The following is a 21492-nucleotide window of genomic DNA, read 5'->3' as shown; positions in this document are numbered from 1 at the left end:
TATCTCTTGCTATTTGAAATTTTTATCTAATAAAATTAAAACTTTTAATGATATGAAGAAAAAAAAAGAATTGCAAAAGATGTGTCATTTGCAGCAACAACAAAACAATAAAAACACACCAAGAGCAACTTTGGCAGAAGTCACCAGCCAGTTGAGTTTACAGTAATCCACTGTAGTTCTCCAATATGCAATAGATATCCTAAAAGGAGATGTACCAGAAATCACCATGTCTGTATTGTTCAATAATGCATTATTTGCACTGACTCTTGGAGAACTCCATATATAAGAAGTCCCTGGTTTACTTTTTGGTAAAAGAGGCAGTTGTGACGTTTCCTACCAGTTTTTATCATAATGTCGCTTCCTGGATCTGGCAACCACCATGTGGACGATGGCAATTGGTAACTATGTCTCTCCTACTTCTTCATTCATGAGTTGCAAAATGAGAATCTTCATTTGGGACCCTGTGTGTGGACCATCCCAAGGCCTGTCCTCTAACCGGGGCTGCACAGAAGAATTTGGGGCCTTTACAAAGTAATATCAGGTCAGATCCAATGCTCAGTAATAAAAATACATTAATTTATTTATTTCTCTAATTCTTATTGCAGTGCTCAGACAGACCATTGTAGCTCTGGGGAAGCAAAGGAAGGAAATGCAGGACAAAGTTGGAGCCCGAACTTTCTTCAGGGGCACCCAGTCTCCATCCTACAAAGAGGTCTGAGTTGTCTGGTCCAAGCCTGGGAACCAGCTGAGGCCCCATATGATAGTCAATACCTCTTTTTACCAGACCTAGAGTTTTTCTGCAAAGCTCCATGATCCCAGAATGTCAAGTACAGTTATGTGGTTCATGGAGATGGATAGTCTTGGAGTCTGAACAAGTGCTTGTGTGTGTTACACTAATCTATACTCATTATACCTCTTACCTTGAAAGTTTATAACAATACATTGTTTTTATCTGTAAACAAAACGTTTTCAATTTTATTTTGAACAAAAAATTATGTCCAAAACCATCACCTTCTTTGACCATGTTTCTGAGTACTCAGACCCAGGGAGCAATGTCTGTACACTCTTATGATCTATGCCAAAACTACGTGGTCACACAAAGCCTCATCTTGCATGGCAGATACTCAAGATCTTTTATTCTATGATATCCTGAAAGTCCATTGAGTACTCCCTAAATGTGAATTACAACATCAAAGGGACTATTAGTATAACTACATCAGGACATTCATGTACAGCAGTTGTTCTTAACGTATGGGTCATGACCTCTTTAGGGAATAAATATCATATCCTGCATATTAGATATTTTACATTAAATTTATCAATATAGCAAAATTAAAGTTATAAAGTATCAATAAATCATTTTTATGGCTGGGGTCACCAAGATTGATATACTGTATTAGAGGTTTACACCGTTAGGAAGGTTGAGAACCACTGAATTAATTAAAGTCTTGGTCATGACTTAAATGCTGTGTATTCAAGACAGACTCCCAACTCTTCCATTTCTCAAATGGGGGAGGGAGAGGGAGGGAGAGTGGAGGAGGGAAGGAGATAGAGGGGGAGAGAGAGAGGGGTGGGAGGAGAGAGAGAACACTTCCTTCTTCCATGTCCCCTGGCTGCCACCAGAAAGGATGGTCCAGATTTATGGTGGATCTTTCTAGTTCAACAGCTATGGATTGAAGATGGGTCTTCACATTTCAAAGGGTTTAGGTCAGAAAAAAGTTCTTCACAACCTCTTGGGTTTAAGTTAATCCCAGATGTAATCAAGTTGGTAACCACAAGCAGTCATCACAATGATTAACTCCAAATCAACAATTACACACCAGTGCTGCATTAATGAAAGAAATAGAAGCATTTCCCCTGGAGCCATTTAACTAAGAATTAGTCACAGTTAAATTCTCTACTTCACACTACCATATGCTCTGTCCTCTGTGTGTGTTGTCTGAGTCTGGTTTGTGCCTGTGGAAGGCTGCCTTACAAATCTGTCCATGCCTGTTATCTGTGCCAGTATGTCTTGTCTGTGTGTCTGTCCTTCATAAATGCCTTTACCCTGTGTGTACTGAACAACACAGAAAGCATCACAGGAGAAGAAATGGGATGCTTTACAGCCATCTTTAACAGAAATGTCCAAGGGATTAAATCACTGATCCCCACTGACTCAGACAACTATCACAGTTTATCAACCAATATACACAAATGTGCCCTCCATTTATGGTGGGTATTCACTTGAGAAGATCCCTTTCAACCCGTGTGATTGTTGCTTTCAACAAATGACACAGGTTGAACAATTGCCTGGGCCTGGGGCAGGGTGAGGAAGTAATAGCTTGGATTCTGAAAGCTGAAGACATGGGAAATAGGGTTGATTCTTACATTGTTCTCTGGAAGGCAGGTTAAACCAGCAGTGAGAGCTCACAGGAGGACAACAGTCTTAAGTCTCAGTGACTTCAGACTGTATGATTAACTTAGCTGTAAAGTCTACCAAAGCTTCTAGTCTCTTAGAATGAAACAGATTTTTATCATTACACTACAACAGATGTGACCAAAACATGCACGGGAGCTTTCAAAAATTGGTGAGAGAGAGAGAGAGAGAGAGAGAGAGATAGAGAGAGAGAGAGAGAGAGAGAGAAACCAGAGAAACAGAGAAACGGAGAAGCGGAGAAACGGAGAAACAGAAACAGAGAAACAGAGAAACAGAGAAACAAACAGAGAAACAGAGAAACGGAGAAACGGAGAAACAGAGAAACAGAGAAACAGAAACTGAAACAGAGAAACAGAGAAACAAACAGAGAAACAGAAGCATTAACATAAGGATTGAGTATGATTTCTTCCTTAAGCAGGATGCACAGAATTTGCCTTCTGGGAAAACTCTTGTCTTTGTTATGTTCCTTTTTTCTGTCTGTTTCAGTCAGTGTCCTTCTGTCTCTGCCTGCTCCTTCATATCATCCCCGCCCCCATCACAGCCACCTCCAAATCAGCTGGGAATGAGGTTGCTGTGCCCAGGGAGAAGAAAGCAGCTGAGAGGAGACACACACTGCAGTCTAGAATCTGGGTCTTAGTGAGGTTTATTGACATTTAGGAACATTCTGTGGCCTGGAAGACCATCTGGAAGCCCAGGGCTCTGGCAAGGCTTCAGCAGGTGCAGACAGGCCAATCACATGGCACAGAAAACCTGCACTGTTTCAGCTCCAGATTTCCTCATAGGCTGGCCATGTGCTTCAGAGTTAATAATTCTCCCTCAAGATGTTTTTGATCCAGGCCAATAATGGGAGATTCTGGTGAAGACAGCAGGGGTTTTGCATTCTGATGTACATAGGATGCAATGACTTGGGCTATCACAACACACAGGAAAGGTCCTCCAGAGTCTCCCTGTTGGAGGTGGGGAAGAGAGGAAATTAATGAGTGGATAAGAGGGAGCCTCTCCCTCTTCTACGTACCCATTTCAGCTCGCAATTAGATCGAGGGCTTGATGCCACATCTTTGTTTGGGGATGGGGGCAGTCACCTTACCTTCCTCATTGGCAGAAGGACTGGAGAAGCTGAGGTGGATTGCAATCCCATTGGAAAAATAACATAGGCTGGTCTGACCACCCAGTTCTCCCAGATCCTATGCCACCAACCAAAGTACCTGGAGGGACTCATGGCTCCAGATACATATGTAGCAGAGGATGGCCTTGCCAGCCATCAATGGAAAGGGAGGGCCTTAGTCCCGAGAGGCTTGATGCCCCGGTGTAGGGGGATGCTGCAGCAGTGTGACAGGAGAGTGAGGTAGGTGGGCGAGCACACTCCATATAGGCAAAGTGGAGTGGTGAGGGTGGTTGTGGGTTGGGAGCTGGCAGAGGGGTACCTGGGTTGTGGGATATCATGGAATGGGAGGTTGTTGGAGGGGTAACTGAGAAGTAGGATATCATTTGAGATATAAAGAAATGAAGATCAAAAACTCAGGTGACAGCAGATGCTGGTGAGGATGCGGAGAAAGAGGAACACTCCTCCATTGTTGGTGGGATTGCAGACTGGTACAACCATTCTGGAAATCAGTCTGGAGGTTCCTCAGAAAATTGGACATTGAACTGCCTGAGGATTCAGCTATACCTCTCTTGGGCATATACCCAAAAGATGCCCCAGCATATAAAAAAGACACGTGCTCCACTATGTTCATAGCAGCCTTATTTATAATAGCCAAAAGCTGGAAAGAACCCAGATGCCCTTCAACAGAGGAATGGATACAGAAAATGTGGTACATCTGCACAATGGAATATTACTCAGCTATCAAAAACAATGACTTTATGAAATTCGTAGGCAAATGGTTGGAACTGGAAAATATCATCCTGAGTGACGCAATCACAGAAAAACACACATGGTATGCACTCATTGATAAGTGGCTATTAGCCAAAATTCTTGAAATACACTAGATGCCTAGAACAAATGAAACTCAAGACAGATGATCAAAATGTGAATGCTTCACTCCTTCTTTAAAAGGGGAACAAGAATATCCTTCGCAGGGAATAGAGAGGCAAAGATTAAAACAGACACAGAAGGAACACCCATCCAGAGCCTGCCCCACATGTGGCCCATACATATACAGCCACCCAATTAGACAAGATGGATGAAGCAAAGAAGTGCAGGCCGACAGGAGCCGGATGTAGATCTCTCCTGAGAGACACAGCCAGAATACAGCAAATACAGAGGCGAATGCCAGCAGCAAACCACTGAACTGAGAATAGGACCCCCGTTGAAGGAATCAGAGAAAGAATTGGAAGAGCTTGAAGGGGCTGGAGACCCCATATTTACAACAATGCCAAGCAACCAGAGCTTCCAGGGACTAAGCCACTACCTAAAGACTATACATGGACTGACCCTGGACTCTGACCTCATAGGTAGCAATGAATATCCTAGTAAGAGCACCAGTGGAAGGGGAAGCCCTGGGTCCTGCTAAGACTGAACCCCCAGTGAACGTGATTGTTGGGGGGAGGGCGGCAATGGGGGGAGGATGGGGAGGGGAACACCCATAAGGAAGGGGAGGGGGAGGGATTTGGGGATGTTTGCCCGGAAAGCGGGAAGGGGAATAACACTCGAAATGTAAATAAGAAATACTCAAGTTAATAAAAAAAAAGAAAGAAATGGAATGAATAATTTAATAAAAATGGAAAGAAGAAGGAAAATGGGGGGGTAGGTCATAGAGAACTAGGATGCCAGCACCATAACTTCATGGCTCAGGTTCTCCAGCCTTGGGTTATGTTTCTTGGCTTGGCTCTATATGAGGGAGGAGATAAAGTTCACTTCCCAGCAGGACATCAACCTCATAAACACTCACCCCATGATTTGCCTGCATTCTCTTTTTCTGCTATAATTTCCCAGAATTCTGCTGTCTCTGCTACCTCTCTTGTCTACTTTATATGTTGTGTACTGGAGAGTTCAAATATGCTGTGAAGGTCATGAAGCCAGGAGTGGGATTAGTTACAAAAGAATGGGAGTCTGGAGGAGATCCTGCCTTTATTTAAAGCCAGTGACTGACGAAACCTGCCAATGGTGTTGTGTCAAGGAAGGCATATTAGGTCCCCATCTCAGGGTTACAGTTTGAGGACAAGTTCATGATAGAAAGACATTGTGGGGCTGGAGAGATGGCTCAGCGGTTAAGAGCACCCGACTGCTCTTCCAGAGGTCCTGAGTTCAATTCCCAGCAACCACATGGTGGCTCACAACCATCTGTAAAGAGATCCAATGCCCTCTTCTGGTGTATCTGAAGACAGCTACAGTGTACTTATATATAATAAAATGAATAAACCTTTAAAAAAAAAAGACATTGTGGCAGGACTGTGAAGGATGAGTCGCACTGCATCAGCAGACAGGAAGTGGGATTCTAACACAAACCTGACAACCAGCCTACAGCAAACAACTTCCTCCCAGGATGCTGCAACTCTTAGGGTTCTACAACCTTCCAAATGTAGTACCAGTAGGTGCAGACCCAGTGTTCAAAGACATGAGCCATAACAAACTGTTCAAAAGGTTTATCAATTCACAGCATGATATTTTATACAGTATGTGCTCGAAATATCAATCATCTACAACATTGTAAGGCTGTTGCGAAAGCCGGGCTATCACATTGTAGACTGCATGCAGCTGTGTCAGGGGGAGCTGCCACCCAGGAGGGGTTAATTTCCTCTCTTCCTCCCCCTTTCCCTCTCTTTCCTTCTTTTAGTCCTCTTTCCCTTCTACCCTGCTCCCTCCCCTTTCATTTTTTATTAGAGACATGCTTTCATGTAGTCCAGGTTAGCCTTGAACCCCATATGTAGACTAGGTTATGTCTTGAATCCTGCTCCTCCTCCCTGTGCCTCCCAAGAGAAAGGGTTACAGGTATTTATTATTGTGTCCAGTTTAGAAGACAGTTAATATTGTGATACTAGAAGTAATTTATGTTCAGCTATATTCTGTGCACAAATGTGACTCCATTAGTAGCTTTGCATTATAGTATGAAAAGCTTGGCATAGTGGTGTGTAACTTTCATTTTTTTCAAGGCTTACTTTTAATGATGTTTCTTAAACACTTTATCCTCCTTTATAGCTTAACACCCACTAGAGGTAATTGGAAAAAAAGAATACGGGGAAAGTGGACCTGGTTAGACATACTTCTTTGGAGCAAATCCCATCTTGACTGTTAGAAAATCAGCAGTTCAGTTCACAGGTCAGCCATGGCAGTTAATGCTCACAAACACATTACAGATACACCAGCTCTCCAGTTAGGTAGTGTCAGGAGAGCAGCAGGGGTGGCATGACCTAACAGGAACAGCCAGGCCTCAGTTGAATTGGCATGAGTCAGCAGGAGGTACCAGGACCAACAGGAACTCTAGGAAAAGTTCTCAGCTATGCCCCTTTCAGGAAAGAGAAGATCAGCTAAGACTTGAGACCAACAACCACTCCACAACTAGCTCTACAGGCAACCCAAGCTTGCCAAGACAAGCTTCCAGCTCCCTTCACTCCCTTAGGTCCTTTGTATACTCCCTCCAAGCATCATGTGTCCTCCACAGATCTTGCCTCACCACGAGTCTTGCCTCAGCATGTGAGTCTAACTTATCGAACCTCCACATGACTCTGTCGCAGCTGACATCATTCTGTCCATCAGCCTGGGTGTGCAGATGCAGCAAGAAGACACAGCACTCCAGAAGGTTTTTGGTATGTTTCTCTCTGTGGAGTCCTGACAAATGCAAATCAACTATATAATGTACAGCAGACCAATACATACATGTCATTAGCGAAAATTCCTTCATCGCATGTCCTCTCAGGTGCTTGCTTTAGCAGAAAATCCTTTCATCTGCTCTGCTTCAGAAAAAAATGTTCCTTCACACGTTTGGCCCAATAAAACACCATCCAACAAAACTGACTTTCCAAAGAACACATAAGTTTCCACTTCAGTGGTGCAAACTGCAAGCCTCAGTTGGAGGCTGACATAAGAGGATGGTCCTTGTTCCAGGTCTCCAAGCAAGTTCTTACATAAAATAAATCAATACGAAGCAAAATTCAAAACAGGTTTTTGTTTAAAAGTGACACAATGTTACATCCCTTCGTTCCTCAAAATGTTTCTATAGCTACTAAAAGTTTTCATTTGCAAAATAACTGATAAAAAACATCCCTTGGATGGCAGGAGAACAGATGCGGTCATAGGGTGACACCTACTGCAGGATAGTAATGACCCTGGATTTTAATTGTAAAAGATCCTTTTAGATTTCTTTAGTGCTTCCTTCCTCCTGAGTTAGAATAGAGTTTATAGTGAGTCCTGGACTTTGATAGTTCTCTTTACAACTCTACTGTAAAATGCTGAGGCTGGAAACACAGAAGGGAGGCCAGCAGGTCAGGAGAAGGGTCAAGGTGCTGAGCTTCTATTCTGAGGCTGGTACTGGCAATAATTTTTCATATTACAGGAGTCAGAAAGCCATACCCATCATATTAATCCTCCATGGGGTGGGGGTAGCAAACCTCATGTGTGGTCTCTTCCTCTTCATATTTCACAGAACCCTGTAGTTAAACCATTCTTTCCGTTGATTAAGGACAATGGGCACTTTGTAAGAGGACAATAGGCCACTTAGGATCCAGCTATACCTCTCTTGGGCATATACCCAAAAGATTCCTCAACATACAAAAGAGACACGTGCTCCACTATGTTCATCGCAGCCTTATTTATAATAGCCAGAAACGGTCTTCCTGGTTGCTGCCGCTGCAGAGAGCCCCTGGACAGCACCCCACGAGCAAACCTGAGCCTCGGGACCACAGGTAAGACCAAATCTTCTGCTGCAAGAAAGCTGCCTGGTGAGCTTGGGACACACGGAAGCAGAATTTCTCTAGAACCGGGCACGTTCTGTGTTTACCGGAAGTCCCACACCCGCGGATCCCGGCCCGCAGCAGCTCTCTGCTCCCAGACCCGGTGAGAGAGAGACCCAACCGCCTGGTCAGGTGGGCACTCCTGAGGCTGCAGAGCGGAAGAGACCACCAACACTGCTGACCCCTGCCCACATCCCTGGCCCAAGAGGAAACTGTATAAGGCCTCTGGGCTCCCGTGGGGGAGGGCCCAGGAGCGGCAGGACCCCTGCCACAGACACCGCCGGACCCTGAAGGAAACAGACCGGATAAACAGTTCTCTGCACCCAAATCCCGTGGGAGGGAGAGCTAAACCTTCAGAGAGGCAGACAGGCCTGGGAAACCAGAAGAGACGGCTCCCTGCACACACATCTCGGACGCCAGAGGAAAAAGCCAAAGACCATCTGGAACCCTGGTGCACTGAAGCTCCCGGAAGGGGCGGCACAGGTCTTCCTGGTTGCTGCCGCTGCAGAGAGCCCCTGGGCAGCACCCCACGAGCGAACCTGAGCCTCGGGACCACAGGTAAGACCAAATTTTCTGCTGCAAGAAAGCTGCCTGGTGAACTCAAGACACAGGCCCACAGGAACAGCTGAAGACCTGTAGAGAGGAAAAACTACACGCCCGAAAGCAGAACACTCTGTCCCCATAACTGACTGAAAGAGAGGAAAACAGGTCTACAGCACTCCTGACACACAGGCTTATAGGACAGTCTAGCCACTGTCAGAAATAGCAGAACAAAGTAACACTAGAGATAATCTGATGGCGAGAGGCAAGCGCAGGAACCCAAGCAACAGAAACCAAGACTACATGCCATCATCGGAGCCCAATTCTCCCACCAAAACAAACATGGAATATCCAAACACACCAGAAAAGCAAGATCTAGTTTCAAAATCATATTTGATCATGATGCTGGAGGACTTCAGGAAAGACCTGAACACACTTAGGGAAGCACAGGAAAACATTAATAAACAAGTAGAAGCCTACAGAGAGGAATCGCAAAAATCCCTGAAAGAATTCCAGGAAAACACAATCAAACAGTTGAAGGAATTAAAAATGGAAATAGAAGCAATCAAGAAAGAACACATGGAAACAACCCTGGATATAGAAAACCAAAAGAAGAGACAAGGAGCTGTAGATACAAGCTTCACCAACAGAATACAAGAGATGGAAGAGAGAATCTCAGGAGCAGAAGATTCCATAGAAATCATTGACTCAACTGTCAAAGATAATGTAAAGCGGAAAAAGCTACTGGTCCAAAACATACAGGAAATCCAGGACTCAATGAGAAGATCAAACCTAAGGATAATAGGTATAGAAGAGAGTGAAGACTCCCAGCTCAAAGGACCAGTAAATATCTTCAACAAAATCATAGAAGAAAACTTCCCTAACCTAAAAAAAGAGATACCCATAGACATACAGGAAGCCTACAGAACTCCAAATAGATTGGACCAGAAAAGAAACACCTCCCGTCACATAATTGTCAAAACACCAAACGCACAAAATAAAGAAAGAATATTAAAAGCAGTAAGGGAAAAAGGTCAAGTAACATATAAAGGGAGACCTATCAGAATCACACCAGACTTCTCGCCAGAAACTATGAAGGCCAGAAGATCCTGGACTGATGTTATACAGACCCTAAGAGAACACAAATGCCAGCCCAGATTACTGTATCCAGCAAAACTCTCAATTAACATTGATGGAGAAACCAAGATATTCCATGACAAAACCAAATTTACACAATATCTTTCTACAAATCCAGCACTACAAAGGATAATAAATGGTAAAGCCCAACATAAGGAGGCAAGCTATACCCTAGAAGAAGCAAGAAACTAATCGTCTTGGCAACAAAACAAAGAGAATGAAAGCACACAAACATAACCTCACATCAAATATGAATATAACGGGAAGCAATAATCACTATTCCTTAATATCTCTCAATATCAATGGCCTCAACTCCCCAATAAAAAGACATAGATTAACAAACTGGATACGCAACGAGGACCCTGCATTCTGCTGCCTACAGGAAACACACCTCAGAGACAAAGACAGACACTACCTCAGAGTGAAAGGCTGGAAAACAACTTTCCAAGCAAATGGTCAGAAGAAGCAAGCTGGAGTAGCCATTCTAATATCAAATAAAATCAATTTCCAACTAAAAGTCATCAAAAAAGATAAGGAAGGACACTTCATATTCATCAAAGGAAAAATCAACCAAGATGAACTCTCAATTCTAAATATCTATGCCCCAAATACAAGGGCACCTACATATGTAAAAGAAACCTTACTAAAGCTCAAAACACACATTGCACCTCACACAATAATAGTGGGAGATTTCAACACCCCACTCTCATCAATGGACAGATCATGGAAACAGAAATTAAACAGTGATGTAGACAGACTAAGAGAAGTCATGAGCCAAATGGACTTAACGGATATTTATAGAACATTCTATCCTAAAGCAAAAGGATATACCTTCTTCTCAGCTCCTCATGGTACTTTCTCCAAAATTGACCATATAATTGGTCAAAAAACGGGCCTCAACAGGTACAGAAAGATAGAAATAATCCCATGCGTGCTATCGGACCACCACGGCCTAAAACTGGTCTTCAATAACAATAAGGGAAGAATGCCCACATATACGTGGAAATTGAACAATGCTCTACTCAATGATAACCTGGTCAAGGAAGAAATAAAGAAAGAAATTAAAAACTTTTTAGAATTTAATGAAAATGAAGATACAACATACTCAAACTTATGGGACACAATGAAAGCTGTGCTAAGAGGAAAACTCATAGCGCTGAGTGCCTGCAGAAAGAAACAGGAAAGAGCATATGTCAGCAGCTTGACAGCACACCTAAAAGCTCTAGAACAAAAAGAAGCAAATACACCCAGGAGGAGTAGAAGGCAGGAAATAATCAAACTCAGAGCTGAAATCAACCAAGTAGAAACAAAAAGGACCATAGAAAGAATCAACAGAACCAAAAGTTGGTTCTTTGAGAAAATCAACAAGATAGATAAACCCTTAGCCAGACTAACGAGAGGACACAGAGAGTGTGTCCAAATTAACAAAATCAGAAATGAAAAGGGAGACATAACTACAGATTCGGAGGAAATTCAAAAAATCATCAGATCTTACTATAAAAACCTATATTCAACAAAATTTGAAAATCTTCAGGAAATGGACAATTTCCTAGACAGATACCAGGTATCGAAGTTAAATCAGGAACAGATAAACCAGTTAAACAACCCCATAACTCCTAAGGAAATAGAAGCAGTCATTAAAGGTCTCCCAACCAAAAAGAGCCCAGGTCCAGACGGGTTTAGTGCAGAATTCTATCAAACCTTCATAGAAGACCTCATACCAATATTATCCAAACTATTCCACAAAATTGAAACAGATGGAGCCCTACCGAATTCCTTCTACGAAGCCACAATTACTCTTATACCTAAACCACACAAAGACACAACAAAGAAAGAGAACTTCAGACCAATTTCCCTTATGAATATCGACGCAAAAATACTCAATAAAATCCTGGCAAACCGAATTCAAGAGCACATCAAAACAATCATCCACCATGATCAAGTAGGCTTCATCCCAGGCATGCAGGGATGGTTTAATATACGGAAAACCATCAACGTGATCCATTATATAAACAAACTGAAAGAACAGAACCACATGATCATTTCATTAGATGCTGAGAAAGCATTTGACAAAATTCAACACCCCTTCATGATAAAAGTCCTGGAAAGAATAGGAATTCAAGGCCCATACCTAAACATAGTAAAAGCCATATACAGCAAACCAGTTGCTAACATTAAACTAAATGGAGAGAAACTTGAAGCAATCCCACTAAAATCAGGGACTAGACAAGGCTGCCCACTCTCTCCCTACTTATTCAATATAGTTCTTGAAGTTCTAGCCAGAGCAATCAGACAACAAAAGGAGATCAAAGGGATACAGATCGGAAAAGAAGAGGTCAAAATATCACTATTTGCAGATGACATGATAGTATATTTAAGTGATCCCAAAAGTTCCACCAGAGAACTATTAAAGCTGATAAACAACTTCAGCAAAGTGGCTGGGTATAAAATTAACTCAAATAAATCAGTTGCCTTCCTCTATACAAAAGAGAAACAAGCCGAGAAAGAAATTAGGGAAACGACACCCTTCATAATAGACCCAAATAATATAAAGTACCTCGGTGTGACTTTAACCAAGCAAGTAAAAGATCTGTACAATAAGAACTTCAAGACACTGAGGAAAGAAATTGAAGAAGACCTCAGAAGATGGAAAGATCTCCCATGCTCATGGATTGGCAGGATTAATATAGTAAAAATGGCCATTTTACCAAAAGCAATCTACAGATTCAATGCAATCCCCATCAAAATACCAATCCAATTCTTCAAAGAGTTAGACAGAACAATTTGCAAATTCATCTGGAATAACAAAAAACCCAGGATAGCTAAAGCTATCCTCAACAATAAAAGGACTTCAGGGGGAATCACTATCCCTGAACTCAAGCAGTATTACAGAGCAATAGTGATAAAAACTGCATGGTATTGGTACAGAGACAGACAGATAGACCAATGGAATAGAATTGAAGACCCAGAAATGAACCCACACACCTATGGTCACTTGATTTTTGACAAAGGAGCCAAAACCATCCAATGGAAAAAAGATAGTATTTTCAGCAAATGGTGCTGGTTCAACTGGAGGGCAACATGTAGAAGAATGCAGATCGATCCATGCTTATCACCCTGTACAAAGCTTAAGTCCAAGTGGATCAAGGACCTCCACATCAAACCAGACACACTCAAACTAATAGAAGAAAAACTAGGGAAGCATCTGGAACACATGGGCACTGGAAAAAATTTCCTGAACAAAACACCAATGGCTTATGCTCTAAGATCAAGAATCGACAAATGGGATCTCATAAAACTGCAAAGCTTCTGTAAGGCAAAGGACACTGTGGTTAGGACAAAACGGCAACCAACAGATTGGGAAAAGATCTTTACCAATCCTACAACAGATAGAGGCCTTATTTCCAAAATATACAAAGAACTCAAGAAGTTAGACCGCAGGGAAACAAATAACCCTATTAAAAAATGGGGTTCAGAGCTGAACAAAGAATTCACAGCTGAGGAATGCCGAATGGCTGAGAAACACCTAAAGAAATGTTCAACATCTTTAGTCATAAGGGAAATGCAAATCAAAACAACCCTGAGATTTCACCTCACACCAGTGCGATTGGCTAAGATCAAAAACTCAGGTGACAGCAGATGCTGGCGAGGATGTGGAGAAAGAGGAACACTCCTCCATTGTTGGTGGGATTGCAGACTGGTAAAACCACTCTGTAAATCAGTCTGGAGGTTCCTCAGAAAATTGGACATTGAACTGCCTGATGATCCAGCTATACCTCTCTTGGGCATATACCCAAAAGATGCCTCAACATATAAAAGAGACACGTGCTCCACTATGTTCATCGCAGCCTTATTTATAATAGCCAGAAGCTGGAAAGAACCCAGATGCCCTTCAACAGAGGAATGGATACAGAAAATGTGGTACATCTACACAATGGAATATTACTCAGCTATCAAAAACAACGAGTTTATGAAATTCGTAGGCAAATGGTTGGAACTGGAAAATATCATCCTGAGTGAGCTAACCCAATCACAGAAAGACATACATGGTATGCACTCATTGATAAGTGGCTATTAGCCCAAATGCTTGAATTACCCTAGATCCCTAGAACAAACGAAACTCAAGACGGATGATCAAAATGTGAATGCTTCACTCCTTCTTTAAATGAGGAAAAAGAATACCCTTGGCAGGGAAGGGAGAGGCAAAGATTAAAACAGAGACTGAAGGAACACCCATTCAGAGCCTGCCCCACATGTGGCCCATACATATACAGCCACCCAATTAGACAAGATGGATGAAGCAAAGAAGTGCAGACCGACAGGAGCCGGATGTAGATCGCTCCTGAGAGACACAGCCAGAATACAGCAAATATAGAGGCGAATGCCAGCAGCAAACCACTGAACTGAGAATAGGTCCCCTATTGAAGGAATCAGAGAAAGAACTGGAAGAGCTTGAAGGGGCTCGAGACCCCAAAAGTACAACAATGCCAAGCAACCAGAGCTTCCAGGGACTAAGCCACTACCTAAAGACTATACATGGACTGACCCTGGACTCTGACCCCATAGGTAGCAATGAATATCCTAGTAAGAGCACCAGTGGAAGGGGAAGCCCTGGGTCCTGCTAAGACTGAACCCACAGTGAACTAGTCTATGGGGGGAGGGCGGCAATGGGGGGAGGGTTGGGAGGGAACACCCATAAGGAAGGGGAGGGGGGAGGGGGATGTTTGCCCGGAAACCGGGAAAGGGAATAACACTCGAAATGTATATAAGAAATACTCAAGTTAATAAAAAAAAAAAAATAATAATAGCCAGAAACTTGAAAGAACCCAGATGCCCTTCAACAGAGGAATGGATACAGAAAATGTGGTACATCTACACAATGGAATATTACTCAGCTATCAAAAACAACGACTTTATGAAATTCGTAGGCAAATGGTTGGAACTGGAAAATAGCATCCTGAGTGAGCTAACCCATTCACAGAAAGACATACATGGTATGCACTCATTGATAAGTGGCTATTAGCCCAAATGCTTGAATTACCCTAGATCCCTAGAACAAACGAAACTCAAGACGGATGATCAAAATGTGAATGCTTCACTCCTTCTTTAAATGAGGAAAAAGAATACCCTTGGCAGGGAAGGGAGAGGCAAAGATTAAAACAGAGACTGAAGGAACACCCATCCAGAGCCTGCCCCACATATGACCCATACATATACAGCCACCCAATTAGACAAGATGGACGAAGCAAAGAAGTGCAAGCCTACAGGAACGGGATGTAGATCGCTCCTGAGAGACACAGCCAGAATACAGCAAATACAGAGGCGAATGCCAGCAGCAAACCACTGAACTGAGAATAGGTCCCCCGTTGAAGGAATCAGAGAAAGAACTGGAAGAGCTTGAAGGGGCTCGAGACCCCAAAAGTACAACAATGTCAAGCAACCAGAGCTTCCAGGGACTAAGCCACTACCTAAAGACTATACATGGACTGACCCTGGACTCTGACCCCATAGGTAGCAATGAATATCCTAGTAAGAGCACCAGTGGAAGGGGAAGCCCTGGGTCCTGCTAAGACTGAACCCCCAGTGAACTAGACTATGGGGGGAGGGCGGCAATGGGGGGAGGGTTGGGAGGGCAACACCCATAAGGAAAGGGAGGGGGAGGGGGATGTTTGCCCGGAAACCGGGAAAGGGAATAACACTTGAAATGTATATAAGAAATACTCAAGTTAATAAAAAAAAAGAATATTAAAAAAAAAAAGAAGTTCACTCAGCTTGGGCATTCTTCTGAAAGGCTGGATCTTTGGGGAAGATGGCAGTTGAATGGGGGTGGTTCAGAAGCAGAGTCACTATGGTAAGTACTAGTGGCATGTTAAGTACTGCAGTGTCTCTTCCCAACACAAGCTAGTTCTGCCCTGTGTTGGCTCCTGAAACTGCTGGTGCTCTCCTGCTGTGGCTGCTACAGCCACAGTAATGGTCCAAGGACTTCTGAAGGCAGGCTGTCCTCTACCTGAAAGTGCAATATTGAAAGGAGGAGGATGGCAAGGTAGGTGGTGAGGACACAAGGATCAATAGCCATGTCTGACCTAGACATGGAATCTCTGATGATGTGTGGAAAGTTGCAGTGGCTAAGGCATGGGGTTTGTGTCGAGAAGAGCTGAGAGACAAGAGGGAGACAATAAGAAGACAGAAGAGTGGAGGAGAAGAACAGAACAGTGTACATTATCCTGGATATGAAATCTTTCTGTACACAGCCATGCATGTTAGATAATATTCATTAATCCACTGTGGTACACCTTTGCCTGAAAGTCGATTATTCAAGATGGTTAGCATAGCAAGATAGTAACTCAAGTCATTTCTTCGTTGTGTTTAGAGAGGGGCAGAGTGATTAGAACCCAGAGTTGAGTCACACAGCTGTTGGAAGTTGTTTTTATTGAGATGCTTTACAGGGAACAATCAACCATCACAGACTTTTGTATCTTTGAGATTGTCTAAGAGACAGCTGGGGACAGTCTAGAGACTGTTTGGGACAGGCTCTGTTGAACCCAAAGTGTACCAGATGAGCTCAGGCTTGGAGAGTCTGACTCATGCAGGTCAGGCCTTTCAGCTACTTGTGCTTAGGACTGTATTAATCCAGGGCACATATGGGGAGATTAGGGTGAAGACTGCAGGGGGCTTTGCATCTTCTCGTCCATGAGATACAATACCATGGGCCACACCAGCACACAGTAGTGGCCCCCCGGAGTCTCCCTAATAAGTAAGAAAAATCAAGGTATGAGCAAATATTGGATTCCCATATACAAGCTCAAAAATAGGTAATCCTGGAATGAGGTACAAGATCCTGGCTGGCTATGGGTCATAAGGTAGGAATTTAATGCCTGATTCCCCTCCCTCTGTCCTTACCGGAGTGCTAACATGTCTCCCTTTACTCCCTTCCTGTCTAGTGTCTAGCCCTGTGGGAAGGATGTAGGAAGGGCTTGGGCACAGGGAGATGAGATGGACAGGGACAATGTCGGTTTCCAGAGCCTCAGGGATAGGAGCTAAGGACACAGGCATTAGTCACTGTCATGGGGAGCTGTTTGGCACATTTCCTTCACTGACACTGTCTCCTGATGTGGGGAGGAAGAGCAGGTGTGTACTCACCTCATATGGTGATCTCTTCCTTCCAGGACTGCCCACACACATCTGGAAATTATAGTCATAATCACTAAAGATTTTACAGGCCTCTACATCCATGATTCTCAATTCAACTTCTCTCAATGTATATGTATATGAGGCAGGATCTGTCACTCCAGTTTGCCCCCATCCAGCTGCCTGGCACATGGTCCCAGGGTCTATAAAGTCAGAAGGACTAGGCAGGGGAACTACATCCATGGCATGAGTCAACTCAACATGTTTTTCAAGCTGTTGAGTAAAGGAGAGAAGGGATGGCAAATCAGAGAAGGATGCTTAGACACAGCGGGTCCATAATGACATAGAATTCACGAGTGGGTTCTGAGGAAAAGGAATGGACAAGAGAGAATTCAATGGACTACGCCAGGGAGATAGTTAAAGAGGGGAGACCTAAATAAAGGAAGGCCAAATAAATAAGGGAACCTTCAATAACATGATGTCATGAATATTGGAAAAGAAGTTGTAATTTTTGTGAATGATTTGCTTTTCGACTTTTATCTTCTGCTGTGTGGATTCTCGCTTGCTCACGTCATGGGCTCCAAGGGTGACTGTGATTTCTCTGTAGATAGAGAAAGAAGCAATGAAAAGTATGAGGAGAACTCCTTCCAAGGAGAGGGGTACCAGGTTCTTTCTTCTCTATCCCTGGGCACAGCCCATAGATTAACTTGAGATAGGGGACCCAGGACCAGTGCCACAGGGCTCAGGGAAACACAGAATTGAGAACTCTTGCACACCCCATACCCAGGACTTGCATTCAACTGAACCCATGGTTTTGCACATGGATGAAAGGCACTCTACATTGAATTACATGCCAGGTCATCTATCATTTCTGCTACCACTAGGACAAGACAAGAGCTGTGATTTTACTACTGACCAGAGCCCTGCTTAAACCTCAGACCTGTGAAAATGGATAGGTCACATGAATGATTCAGTGAGTGGCCCTGTGCTTTGTTTTCTGCTCTGTGTAATGAGAGCCCAACTGCAGTTGAAAAGGGCTCAGAGACTTCCCCAAGGATCTGCTGCTCTGTGACCATGGCTCATGGATGTCTTCACAAGAAGAGAAGCCTCTTACCTTCCATTACAGTGTGCAGCAGTCAGCACAAATTGACGGCTTATGAGAAACCCACCACAGAAGGTGACATAACCTTTCTCAGTGGTGATCTTCAGATGGGCCATGTAAGGGCGGGAGTGAGGAATAGACTCCACACCACCAACAATCTCCTCTGGAACAAGGAACACCCAGTCCCCAGTCACAAGCTTGCAGGGCCCCCAACACAGTACTGTCAGAGAAATATGGGGCTAAAGCTGAGCGACTGCTCCAAGCCAACCCCACCTCACATGGGGCTCAGGCCCCTCCACAGGTCCTTTGGTCTTTTCTCTCCTGTTGATCTTTCCTCCCCACAGCTCCCTGGCCACCATTATCCTTCATTTCAAAATACAATGACCATTAGTGTTTCTGATGTTCTATTTCCTTTAGGCATATCTTTTCTACACTCATCCTGTCTTCCTCAACATTAAGGGAAGGCCAGAGAGGAGGTGCCCATCAGAACAGCATTTTGATGAAATGGTGTGATGGGGAAGTAGATTTTCATTCTTCCTTGACCTAGAGATTTCCCCTGGACTATGTCAGTTGAGGATCCTGCCTCATGTTAGGGTCTCTGTTCCTCCAACTAAGAGATTAAGGTCGGTTACTGAAAACTAAGAAGTTAGGAAGGATGAAGACCAAACTCACCAGCTGCAGCTCCAGAAGGCAAGAGAAGAGCCATCAGGAATAGTAGGGCCTGCATTTTGCCTGTGGTGCAGCCTGGGGTGAGCTTCTGGTGTGTTCCTGTCCTGGTTCCTGCTTTTATATCTTCAAAGTAGGAGAAAGTAAGCGCTGGAAACCACAGGTCTGGCTTGGACAAACTCTATTTTCCTTATCAGAAATTCTCACGAGTCTGTTTTTGGTGGCATTGCATCTGTGGCTAGATCTTGAAACTCCTGGATCCCATGATAAGGTGGCAACTGCACCCTTCAAAGAAGCTCCCAGGAGACAGGACAGCAACACAAATGGAGGGGAACCTCGATTGGGGATCATGGAACTGTTCTTGTAAGCATCCAGGTATTCCGACCATTGCTGCTGTGCTCGCTTCAGCAGCACATGTACTAAAAATTTGGATAATACAGAGAGACCTATGTTGCATATGTGTAAAATCTCACCTCTGTCACTGTCACACAAGCACCTGTATCTGTAGTCTATGAACATATGGGTGAGAGGGAGGACATTTTATTTACAAGAACTGGTGGTGGACTGGTTTAGTCTGAAGACTCTTGTTTGTGTTGACCAGTGCAAGGATTTCTCATATTTATTAAAATAATTAGGAGATTATAGAATGTGTCTGTGAGAGATGAAGGTGTGTAAAGAGTGTATTGAATACACAGTGTGGAAGCCATGTCCAATACCTTAATTAGGTCAATGGTTCCCAATGTTCCTAAGGGTGTGAACTTTAATATAGTACCTGATATTGTAGTGAACCTTGCCACAAAATTATTTCATTGCTACTTTATAACTATAATTTGCTACTCTTATGAATTTGAAGGTAAAATATCTAATATGCAGGATATGATATTTGACCCCTAAAGGGGTCATGACCCACAGGTTGAGAATAGCTGCTGTAAGTAAATGTCCTGATTTAATTATACTAATGATCTCTTTGTGAGACATTGTAACACACATTTAGGGAGAACTCAATGCACTTTCAGGATATCACAGACTAAAAGATCTTGAGTATCTGCCATGCAAGACAAGGCTTTGGGTGACCACAAATTTAGAGCCACAGATTAAAAGAGTGTACAGACATTGCTCACTGGGTCAAAGAAGATGATGAGCTTGGACATAATTTTCTGTTCAAAATAAAATTGAAAACTTTTTTACAAATGAAAACAATTTGTTCTGATGAAATTTCAATGAAAAAGTTATTATGCATATAGATTAATATAACAACACAAACATTCATTCAGACTCCAAGACTATCCATCTCAAGGAACCACGTAATTGAACTTGGCATTCTGGAATCATGGAGCCTTGCAGAAAATTCTAGATCTGGTAAAAAGAGGAATTGACTATCATATGGGGCCTCAGCTGCTTCCCAGGCTTGGACCAGACAACTCAGACCTCTTTGTATGATGGAGACTGGGTGCTCCTGAGGAAAGTTCAGGCTCCAACTCTGTCTTTCTGGATTTCATTCCTTTGCTTCCTCAGAGCTACAATGATCTGTCTAAGCACAGCAATAATAATTAGAGAAATAAGTAAATTAATTTTTTTTTACTACTGAGCACTGGATCTGACCTGATAATACTTTGTAAAGACCCCAAATTCTTCTGTGCAGCCCCAGTTAGAGGACAGGCCTTGGGATGGTCCACACATACGGTCCCAAATGAACATTCTCATTTTGCAACTCATGAATGATCAGAAGGAGAGAAAAAGTTATCAATTAGCATTATTCTGATAGTGGTTGACTGATCCAAGAAGTGACATTACGATAGAAACTAGTGGGAAACTTCACAACTGCCTTTTTAACAAAAAGTAAAACAGGGCCTTGGTATACATGGAGTTCTCCAGGAGTCAGTGCAAATAATGCATTTTTGAAGGATACAGACTAGGTGAATCCTGCTACATCTCCCTTCTGGATATCTATTGGGATCCTGTTAAACTACAGTAGAGAATTGTAATCTTAAATGGGTGGTGACTGTAGCCAGAGATTTCTTGGTGTAGTTTTATTGTTGCTGCAAATGACACACGACTGGCAGCTAAGAATCTGGGGGAATGCATCAACTTCCATCATTAGGTGTAGTAATGACTATAACAGAGTATCCGATTGTGTGGACCTTAAGGTACTTTGCTCATTGGTATCGAAGTGCAGGAGGAAGCACCTACTGTAGACACTTTGGGAAGACACACTTTTGTCACAAAGTAGGAAAAAAGTCTAAGAGCATTGTCTTTAGAGAAGTATCCCTGGTCAATAATATTCCACATGTCCAATTTTCTCTTCGAAAGGAAGGTTGTTGCATCTGGCTCATCTTTCTCTAACAGGTAAAATCTCCCTTGAGTATTTGGAAGGGAATTTGGCTGAGAAAAAAATGATCACACAGGAAGGCTCCTAAGTAGCATACAACTTGAGTGTGGATGCTTGGAATAATACAATCCTACTTGTTGGGTCTAAGGAAGACAGTGATGAACAGAAGCTCAAACCCAGAATAAAACTGTCCTCAAGTTTCTAGAAAAAGACCACCCAATCGATAACTGTGGTAACAAGTCCAAACCAAAATTATATTTATTTACTTCCTTTTTCTTTTGGTAG

General features: G+C 43.1%; 1 protein-coding gene across 1 annotated transcript; it reads right to left on the bottom strand.

Moving 5' to 3' along the window:
- Positions 1-16382: 16382 nt before the first annotated feature.
- LOC134482223 (mast cell protease 4-like) lies at positions 16383-18974 on the bottom strand. Its single transcript, XM_087587202.1, has 5 exons — positions 18885-18974; positions 18225-18375; positions 17576-17711; positions 17123-17383; positions 16383-16729 (listed from the first exon to the last, which is right to left on the bottom strand). The coding sequence occupies exons 1-5, from the start codon at positions 18937-18939 to the stop codon at positions 16583-16585; spliced, it is 750 nt and encodes a 249-aa protein (XP_087443328.1). The 5' UTR covers positions 18940-18974; the 3' UTR covers positions 16383-16582.
- Positions 18975-21492: the final 2518 nt, after the last annotated feature.

Source organism: Rattus norvegicus, chromosome 15 (assembly GCF_021556685.1).
Source record: "Rattus norvegicus strain SHRSP/BbbUtx chromosome 15, alternate assembly SHRSP_T2T, whole genome shotgun sequence".
Lineage (NCBI taxonomy): Eukaryota > Metazoa > Chordata > Mammalia > Rodentia > Muridae > Rattus > Rattus norvegicus.
The sequence above is the reverse complement of the archived record's forward strand: the minus strand, read 5'-3'. Positions and strand labels throughout refer to the sequence as shown.